At 50.0% G+C, this 10,086-nt stretch overlaps 1 protein-coding gene across 1 annotated transcript in view; it reads left to right on the forward strand.

Annotated features, from left to right (window-relative positions):
- GRIK3 (glutamate ionotropic receptor kainate type subunit 3) overlaps positions 1-9,172 on the forward strand; it is a 105,146-nt gene extending 95,974 nt beyond the window's left edge. The window contains exons 13-16 of the mRNA XM_053964703.1: positions 158-375; positions 6,934-7,156; positions 7,383-7,633; positions 8,978-9,172. Coding sequence (XP_053820678.1) covers positions 158-375; positions 6,934-7,156; positions 7,383-7,633; positions 8,978-9,172 — 887 coding nt within the window. The remainder of the gene's footprint in view (positions 1-157; positions 376-6,933; positions 7,157-7,382; positions 7,634-8,977) is intronic.
- Positions 9,173-10,086: the final 914 nt, after the last annotated feature.

Here is a 10,086-nt window from a genome sequence, read left to right on the forward strand (position 1 = left end):
AGAGATAAAGATTGTTTTCTCTTCTTCTCTCTGTGCTTCTCCTGAGAGACAGAATTGTGTCTCTGTGTCCAGAGAATGTGACTGTCACACATATGGATACATAAATTGGGTTCTCTCCCTCTCTTGCCTCTCCCCTCCTTCCCCTCTCCCACCCCAGGCTCGGAGCTGATGCCCAAAGCCCTGTCTACACGGATCATTGGTGGCATATGGTGGTTCTTCACCCTAATTATCATCTCGTCCTACACGGCCAACCTTGCGGCCTTCCTGACGGTGGAGAGGATGGAATCCCCCATCGACTCGGCAGATGACTTGGCAAAGCAGACAAAAATAGAGTATGGAGCAGTGAAGGATGGAGCTACCATGACCTTCTTCAAGGTGAGACCAGGCAGAGACTTTCTACCTTCCAGGCAGAGATGCCAACGGGAGCCAGGACAAAGATCCAAAGACAGAAATCCTCCCAGGCTGCCCCTGCTGCTCCTTCTTTCATTCTCACATCTTGCCCAGACTGAGACTGTCACTCACCCGAGTCCCACCAAGGTTAAATCCCCCTCCTTGTAGTTAACTGATGGCACAGGTACAAAATTAAACTGATTTTACACTTTTGCAGGCTCTACCCAATATTGGCTCAGACACCCAAAAATGTAGCATGTGCCCAAGTGCAGCTTGTATTAAAGCCCTGCAGGAAAATCTTACATTCTCTAAAGCCCCTTCCCAACTTCCACATCTGACCCATCCAGGTTCTTCCTTGCCTCTGCCAGCACAGCCCCATGGAGCCCCCAGGCTGATGCAGCCAGCCTTCAGGGACAGAGGAGAGCCCAGATGAAGCCCACAGCTGGAGAGATGCTGCAAAGTGCCCTCCCTGACCTGTATTTTTTGCAGCTGAAATATCTTTCTTGTCCTTCAGGTATTCATATCAATGTAATCCAGTTTTATTAACCTCTGAGATCCAGGGCAAGGTAATAGTACCCGTGCATCACAATCCAATTGCATTAATTTTGTCTATTTAAAGCATAATTAAATTCAGAAGTCAGTCAGATTCCACCATAGCCTCAAAAACAGAAAGAAACGGAGAGATGTAAAATGACCTTTAAAACTACTGCTGGCCTGTAAAAACCCAGTCTGAAAAGAGAGATAATAAAGGGATAGAAATGAGGGGTGATTAAGGAATTATCACCCTGGCAAGGAAAGAGGCCTAAAGGAAGATCCCAGGCTTTGGCTCGGGAGTGGGAGCTGGCTCCCCCACACCTCCGGCTCCTTCCCCCTCCACCACCCTAATGCAGAAGGAAATACATGTGACTAGCACAGTTCAGGCTTTACCAAGCAGTTTGTGCCTGGTGCTGCAAGATTTGAGCAGGCACAGGGTGATGGCAGCTTGACGAGGCCTCAGTGGTTTAATTGGCAAGACTCATTAAAGGAAGCCAATATGCTGGATTTTAATAATAGAGGGAGCATTGTTCCCATGCAACTTCTCTTGGCTCTGATCTGGCTGAGAAGCCACTGTCCTCCCTGGATCTGTGTCCTGACTCTGACAGGCAGCAGCAGAGGTTGATAAAGAGCCACAGAGGGGGTGGTTTGATCTCTAACAATTCTGGGAATGCCCAGTTTGCCTCCTGCCACGGAGCTGGTCTATGCAGTTCTGTCCATGGCACAGGCAGATGTGTGGTGGTGTCTTCCAAAGCCATATAACCCTGGCAGAGGCAGCAGGGAAAGGCAGGCTGTAACTGTGTGCTTTAACTGTGCTTTCCAATACGAGTTTTATATGGGAATAAAAGGAAACTGTCTCTTTTAACAATCATCAGGACACAGCATATTTATTGCTTCATATCATTATCCATCAGAATCGTACTTCAGGCTTCTAACGGCCTTAGCATGGTTTATTGATGCAGCGTATTTTCCTTTTCCTTTTTATTATCACTGTTGTATGGAGATGAATTCTCAGGAATGTCCCTTCTGACAAGCATTTCCATTACTGGAGCAGTGGGAGCTCCCACGTGGGATGCTCTGCTCACTTGTCCTTCCTGTGCAGAGGGACATGGGAGAGACAGGGTTTCTCCCAGCTCCAACAAGGTCCTTGTTCTCAGCTGGGTAATTCCTGTGGTGGTTTTGCTTCAGCTGCTCTGTCAGTGCCACCTCCATGGGGACACCTGTCACAGCACGGAGCTCCAGGTGTCAGCTGAGGATCCACCCTCCCTCAGATGGGTGGCACTGCAAGAACAGCACCTGGCTTCCCTCCCTGCCTCTGCCCTGCTCCAGGGGGCTCCAGCAGAGACAGCCCCCACCAGCCAGGGCTCCTGAAGCACTCCTGCACATCCAGAGCCCGAGCACTCCAGCAGCTCTGAACACACTGTCACTGCTGGGACAAAAGGCTGATGGCAGCACACCAATGAGGATCTCACCTGCTCTGTGGATTACCTATATATTTCGTATACTTAGCTATACTTGGCCCAGATTGCTGCCTGGCTCTTTGTGTGGCTGCTCCCCAAATTCCTTCCCCTCACAGCAGGGTCTCGCTCCTTCATTTCTCCCTGTTAAATCAGCTGCAAGCTGCACACACCAACCTGAGCACCCCTGGGCCCTGCAGCCCCTGTGTCAGGGCCCATCCTGGTCCACGCTGGATCCCCCCAGCAGTGCAGGAGGAGAGCACCACCCTGATCTTGGGGAGCAATGCACAACGGGAGGAAGAGGAAGGCAGACACCTTGCATGCTGTTCCATGAGATGGTTCCCAAAGCACTGACCTGTGCTCAGGCTGCCTGAGAGCTTGTGCAGAGCTCACCAGGGACACTGCAGAAGGTCCCAATGGAACCAAGACACCTCTGGGACAGCCACACAGCGAGGGATGCTGCTCCCACAAAATTCGGCCCCATGCAGCCAAGCAAACCAAGAGTGGGAAGAAGAGAGAGCTTTACCAACCATATTGGCACATTCTGACTTCATGAAAAGAACTTTTCAGAAGCTGTTTACTCCCTGGCAATGCAGATTGAGTTACAGGAATAAACATGGATCAGTTAATTAGGAACAGCATCTAGAGTTCATTATAACCCATAAATCCTTCCCATCCTGCAGAGGATGATGCCTCTCTGAATGGAAGGCCAGGTCTCATGTGCAGTTTGGAGTCTGGCTGTGAGTGTGTGTATGTGTGTACACAGATACCCACACAGAAATGTTAAATCCTCAAGACTAAGTATCTTCTAGTTGGTGGAAATCAATTTATTTTTTCATACAGGCTGGAATTGAAAATCTTAAGCCTGAAAGTTCCTTTCTTGCCAATTTGGCTGATAAAAAAGCGTATATGTCTTGGCAAGATGCCTCGTAGGGGCTCCTCTAAACGATTCCATTAATTGATTTGGGTGACTGGCCCTGCAGAACTGCTTATTAAAGGTGGCTTCTGAGCTGTGACTCTGAAGAATGAACTCGGAGGCGTTCTCGGCGTCGCTGCGATCGCTGCGTTCGGAGGGGCTGGCACTCTGCTTTCACACACACATCTCATTTAGCACTAACACGGGGTGATTAAGATGCAGAGCACAGCAGACCAGATTCTGGTGTTATTTCTCCTGAATAAATCAAGGAGAAGCTCCACTCGTGTGAGCAGGAGTGAGACTCGACCCCGCCGTGTGAGGCACGGCTGCAGCACCAGCCCTTGATAATTAGCAATATCTCCATCATTCCCAACATCTCGGAGCTCCTGACACGGGAACTTCTCTGCCAGGAAGAAGCCAGTGTCAGATCATTTATCTTAATGCTTCAGAGCACCCAAGCAGCTCCTCCTCATCTACCTTTGGCAGCAAAGTTGTCACTGAGGGGGACCTGGGGACACTCCAGAGAATGTGGGGGTACAGGAGGGTCCCTTTACCCACAACCAAGTGAGATATGCTTCTTTTAAGAAGCCCATAAAAGTAAATGGTGAATCTCTTGAGAAGAAATTAGCACCCAGCCACAGCACAACAACTACCAGATCAGAGCAGTAACTAACCCCAGTTTTTAAAGTGAAACTATGGTAAAATCAGGGGTCTAGCAAAATAAAATGTACACACAAATAAAGAACACAGAAAAAACATCAGCAAAATAAACAAATTTAAGGCATTCTTTATTACTAAATTACTACTAAGATGGTTTTGCATATTTCTATGGTGCAGTCCTGGCTGACGATATCCAAATTCCCATCAATAAGCACTGCTTTTGCAGTGTGGCCACAGTATCTGAGAGGAGGAAGGGGAGAAATTAACTTTTCCTTCAACTACAAAACATGTTCTGTGGCTTAATTGGGTGTGAGCTGGAGCAGGGACACTCCTGCCCTCGCTGCTCCTGCGATTTAGGATTGAGGACCAACATCGCTCTCACAGCTGCTTCTGGGTTTGTAGCAAACCATCAGCCTGTAAGGGCTGTGCTGGGAATTACAGCTGGGGGATTTTCCTTTGGAAAAGTAGTTTGTTCATCAGGTTTTAGAGCCTGAGACTGCCCTGACCAGGGCTGGGTGTGAGCTGCCCTGGCCTGCCCTCCCTCCTAGAGGGACCCCCCAGCTCCCCTTCCCTGGGTCTCAGCCCTGAGCCTGGATCTCTGTCCCAGCTCTCATTAGGCACAAGTGAGCAGTGACAGCAGCTCCATCCTCCCGGCCAGCCCTTTCCCAGGTGTGCCCCAGCTGGAGGAGTGCTCGACCCCTGGCAGGGCCAGAGCTGGCCTCAAAGCAGCACAGCCAGAACTGACAAATCTGGGCTCTTCCTGGCATCCCAAACACAATTAAGTCCTTTCAAGCTGGGCAGGAGCCGTGATTTAAGAGAAGAAGAGAAAAGTGGTTTTTCTCTTCCAGGGAGCCCTGTCTCGTGTAATTTCAGTTGCCTGAAGAGGTCCAGTGCCTCATGCAAGTCCCATTTGCTTCACTAAATGCAGCCTATTGATTTTTTGCCAGTTTATTTTGCTCTGTGCTCTAAACTGGGAGAACACTGATGTTAAAAGCTCTGTGTCAACACTCAAGGAGCATTAAATGCAGAAAGAGGAAGAGAGGGAGAGCCAAGGAACCCAGAGACCTCTGATGTGAACTATATAAATGTTAAATAAGTCCTTATCAGCTAGCCGAGCACAGGATTCATTTCAATTACCCATTGTAATGTACAGATATTTAATAATCCTTTTGGAGGCTACATTTCTTGCTGCTCTTTGAGGTTTGATAGATGCCACAAATCTACCTTACAGGCACTGGTCCAGATTTTCAAGCGAGGGAGATTATCCTGCCTCTTGTATGAAGTTTGCTCCAGCACATCCACTGCTGAGCATTCATCAAGTGGATTATAACGAGCACAAGCTTTAATGGAAAAGAAATGAATTCCTGGGTATTTCAGTCAGGAGAAGGGGCCCACAGGGTTAAAGGCAGGGGAACAGCCTTTGTTTGAACAGCACTGCACTACCCAGCTTTGGGGTGATGAGCTTTTGTTTAACTTTTGCTAAACACGCTGGAATAAAGGAGGTGGATGGGCAAAGCATTTGGAATACGAAGCATTACAAGGGACTTTCAGCTACCTCACCATTATTTATTACAGTTGTATCAGAAGAACCTATACTGGCAAATTTTGGGTGATACTGAACAAATGATGGGGAGCTGTGGCAGCAGCAGTTGGGCTGGGCTTGGGCTCCATCTTCTGCTTTCTCATGGAAGGACAGACCTGTGGAGAGATAAACGACGGCTGAAATCACAGCTCTGCAGCAGCGACTCCTCGTGCAGCAGCTGCTGAGATGCCACCCTTATTCCAGACACAGCACAGGGACTTATCTGCCCTCTGACTTATCAGCCAGCTCCAGGCTCGCTGAGGAGCACAGCAGATGAAGAGGTTTGGCTCTTATGAAATAAGAAGGCAAAAACAGATCTAGGAAAAACAAGAAATGGGGCAGAAAATAAGAACAGTGCATAAAGAAGCTGGCAGCAGTGGAACACAAGCCTCAATATCCAAGTGTTGTCCCAGGGCTGGTCTGAGGGAGAAGCACTGACCCACAGGAGCACTGGGACCAGCAAAGGGGCAAGAGGACACTGCTCTGCCTGTCTAGGAAATCTTCCTAAACTAAAGCCAGTTCTGACCAGCAGTCTGACACCACCAGAAGGTGTCTCTGCCCATGGCAGGGGGGAACAGGATGAGCTTCAAGGTCTTTCCCAACCCAAACCATCTGGGATTCTGAGATTCTGTGACTTTCGTTATGACTGACAGAGACAACTCTATGAGCAAAGGTGCTCCTAGATAAATGGTACTTTTCAAATGTTATGGCAAGACGTAAAATAACCATATTTCTTCTCACTCAACACATTTTCTAGAAGAAAAAAAAAACATTCACATGAATAGCAAGCTAGAAAACATATTCCTTCCTTTGCAACAGAATGTCTGCTGATAGTGAAAGAATATCCATGTTTATTTTTAGCTGTAAGACAATCTTCTTGAATATCTCTGTGCTTCTGTTTACGTGGGTACGTTAAATCTGTTTGGCAGTTGCACATATCTCAGAGGAGACTCGTTTCCTTGCCATGCTTGAGGAAAGACAAAAATATCATAGAGTGTGTGTAGAGAAAACCATGTCCTCCAAAACTCTCTGTTCTTTCAGCATGCAGAAACATTACAGGGTAAACAAATCCTGGTTAGGAAGTGAACACATTTAAGCAGGTCTTAAAATGGTCTGGGAGTCAAGGGGGCCTGCAGGGCTTTGGGCAGGTTCATTCTGAAGCACATGCACAGAGGGGTGTTTGCCACAACCTTTGTCTCTCTTTAAGGCAACATAAATCCAAACAATGTTGGGCAGTGAAGGCATTTAAGACAAATTCAAATTAATGGTTGCTCCATTGTGTGATCTGTTCTCAACTATTATTATTATTATTTACTGAAAAGATACCATCTTTCAGCAAATGGAGAATTCATTCTTATTTTGGGGCTGGGGGTGGGGGGGTATCATTTTTCCAGAAATCCAAAATCTCCACGTTTGAAAAAATGTGGGCTTTCATGAGCAGCAAACCCACGGCACTGGTTAAGAACAACGAGGAGGGGATCCAGCGAACGCTGACGGCCGATTACGCGCTGCTGATGGAGTCCACCACCATCGAGTACATCACCCAGAGGAACTGCAACCTCACCCAGATCGGGGGGCTCATCGACACCAAAGGCTACGGCATCGGGACGCCCATGGGTAAGTGACAGTTCTGCAGGTGCCCCGAGGGGGGCTGCTCACCACAAACACAACACAGGTGATGAAGATAATCCACTCCCAGCAGCGAATTTCCAAATACCAAACTTAGCACTGTCTGCCCCTTGAAGAGAGGTCTGAACTGCGCTGCTTAACACAGACACCTTCCCTGCTTGGTGGGATTTTTGTCCCACTTTCGCTCTGTGTGTAACGGTGTCCCCACCCCCAGGGTCGCCGTACAGGGACAAGATCACCATCGCCATCCTGCAGCTCCAGGAGGAGGACAAGCTCCACGTCATGAAGGAGAAGTGGTGGCGGGGGAATGGCTGCCCTGAGGATGAGAACAAGGAGGCCAGTGCTCTGGGCATCCAGAACATCGGAGGGATCTTCATCGTCCTGGCAGCAGGCCTGGTGCTGTCCGTCTTTGTGGCCATGGTGGAGTTCATCTACAAGCTGCGCAAAACGGCGGAGCGCGAGCAGGTACTGACTGCTTCTCCCTGATTCTCTGCCTCCCCTTAGCCCAGCCGTGGAGGGCTTTGCACACTGACCCCAGAGACAGGCAGGGAGGGGGCAGAGCGATCCAGCCTGGCACCCCTAAAACGCCATCCCCAGAGGCTCACTGGTGTGTCCCTCTGACAGCCTCCACTCGGGGGAAAGGCACGTCTGCTCTGATCAGAGTCGTCTGCTGCTGCAGCAGCCACGCCAGGATACATTGGTAGGGTAGTTTAGAGCAAGCTGACAAATAAATCATTAAAGTATAGACAAAACTCCCTAGGAGGGGCCTTTCTCAGCTGTTACATGCTCTTGAAATCACCTTGCACATTCCAGGTGTGACCATCCATGCCTTCTCCCCAGTCCCATTCAAAGAGGAACAAGTCAGGGCTCACCAGGAAGCCTCACACTGTCTTATCAACTCCTCCACACTCACAGACACAGCCCATCAGTGGCTGATCAGTGTTCAGGAAACAACAGAACTGCTTTTATGTCCTTCCTTTGCCATGGGTGTCCCGGTGCAGTAAGTGGAACGTGCACTTTTGTGCATGAGCAGAAATCAAAGCGAGCTGCCCTCATGATGGACTAGACAGAGAAAGGAAAGCTGCCCAGTAGCAGGAGGGTCTGACTTGTCTGAGCCCCTGGCAGGGATCACACAGCACCAGACCTCCGACAGCCACCTCCAGCTCTGCCTCTGTGCAGGAGTGAGCATGTCACAGGCACAGTCCTGGCCAAGGGAGAAGGGTCAGCCAGGTGCCCACACAGCCCCACAGAGCACAGCCAATGCCTGAACAGCCCTAAACCTTGTCCTCATCCTCCACTGAGGCCTTCCAGCCCCCTGCTCCCCCCGGGGGAGCAGAACACTGCAGCAGTAACGGAGCGTTTTGTCCCTGATGCCTTGGAGTGGCTCCCTAGAACACAGGCTAGGCAAGATCAGGAGAATAAAAGTGGGTATTTATTGAAGGCCTTCAACAGATACACCTTGGGCAGTCAGAAGCCTCCAAGGGGCTACACACAAAATGGACAGTGGCCGTGAGTTTTTCAGACAGATATAAGTTTGGTTCATTTACATATCACGGGTTAATCCCCCAATTACAGCTTCAGGTAATTAAGTCATTTGCTCCCCCTCAGCTCACTTTTGTTTATATTTTTTGGGACCTGAGACAGTGAGGTGCCCTTGATTCCCAGGCCTAGAGAGGAATTGTTTTACCTGAATAAAACGGGAGAACAGTGGCTGACAGGCTATGGAGCTTTACAGTCAAATTGCAGGATTACAAATAAATGAAAAATGTAAGAGCTGAAATGCTAAGGCATCATCCCCGCTGTCCCCAGCGCTCCTTCTGCAGCGCCATGGCCGACGAGATCCGGCTGTCGCTCACCTGCCAGCGCCGGGTCAAGCACAAGCCCCAGCCCCCCGTGATGGTGAAGACGGACGCCGTGATCAACATGCACACCTTCAACGACCGACGGCTGCCCGGCAAGGACAACATGACCTGCAACACTGGACTGGCACCTGTGTTTCCCTAGGGAATGGCAGTGTGGGGGGGGGGGGGGGAGGGAAGGAATTGCGGCAGACACAGCTGGATGCACCCTTAACTAGGGAAGAATGGATTAAAAAACAAGAAAAAAAAAAAAAAAAAGAAAAGAAAAAAAAACGCCTGGTTTGTTCATTTCAAGAACAAGGCCTTTGCAACCCAGCTGCATCCATCACCGCAGAGGAGCCAGAACTTCCAAGCACGGACAGTAATGCGGGTCTTGGGGCTTTTTGCATTTGTTTTGTTACTTTTCATTCCTATTTTTTTCAATGCTTCGATCCTCCAGGCCTCATGGAGTCCAACCACCACCCAGGAGTCTGATGTTTACACACTGCAAACATGCGGAGGTGAAGCAGAATTGAGCCAACCCCGAGCGGGTGAGGAGGAGCCCCGAGTGTGGCTCCATCAGCACGGCAATAAACAGGAACACTGGGTCAGGTGTGAGCACCTGATCCCCACCGACACACAGAGCACATTTTGGATACACTGTCCAGGAAAGGGAGAGGCACCTGGGAAGCACCAGGATGGTCGAGGCTGTGCCTGCCCTAGAGCAGCTCGCGGTGGCCCTCAGCTCGCGGCTGTGCTGGCCGCAGCCACCCGGAGCGGGACAGCCACGTGGGAGCATGGTGGCAGAAGGTGACACTCGTTCCTCAGCAGATCCGGGGCAGCCGACTGGGAAGGGGAAGGTGAGCCTGAAACGTACCCAAGCTCCGGGCCAGGGAGGGCACCGCGTGGCACGCACAGGACCTTCTGCAGCTCCGAGTGACAGCACCCACAGTCCTCGTGCCAAGCTCCAGCACAGGGTGACACCGTGATCTCCAGGTCCTCAGCTCTGTCTCTGCTCTTCCTGCAAAGCTCAGCCTCTCCTGCAGAGAAGCATGGGAAGCAACCACGTCCACAGGCTCC

Source organism: Vidua chalybeata, chromosome 25, assembly GCF_026979565.1.
Source record: "Vidua chalybeata isolate OUT-0048 chromosome 25, bVidCha1 merged haplotype, whole genome shotgun sequence".
NCBI classification, from domain to species: domain Eukaryota; kingdom Metazoa; phylum Chordata; class Aves; order Passeriformes; family Viduidae; genus Vidua; species Vidua chalybeata.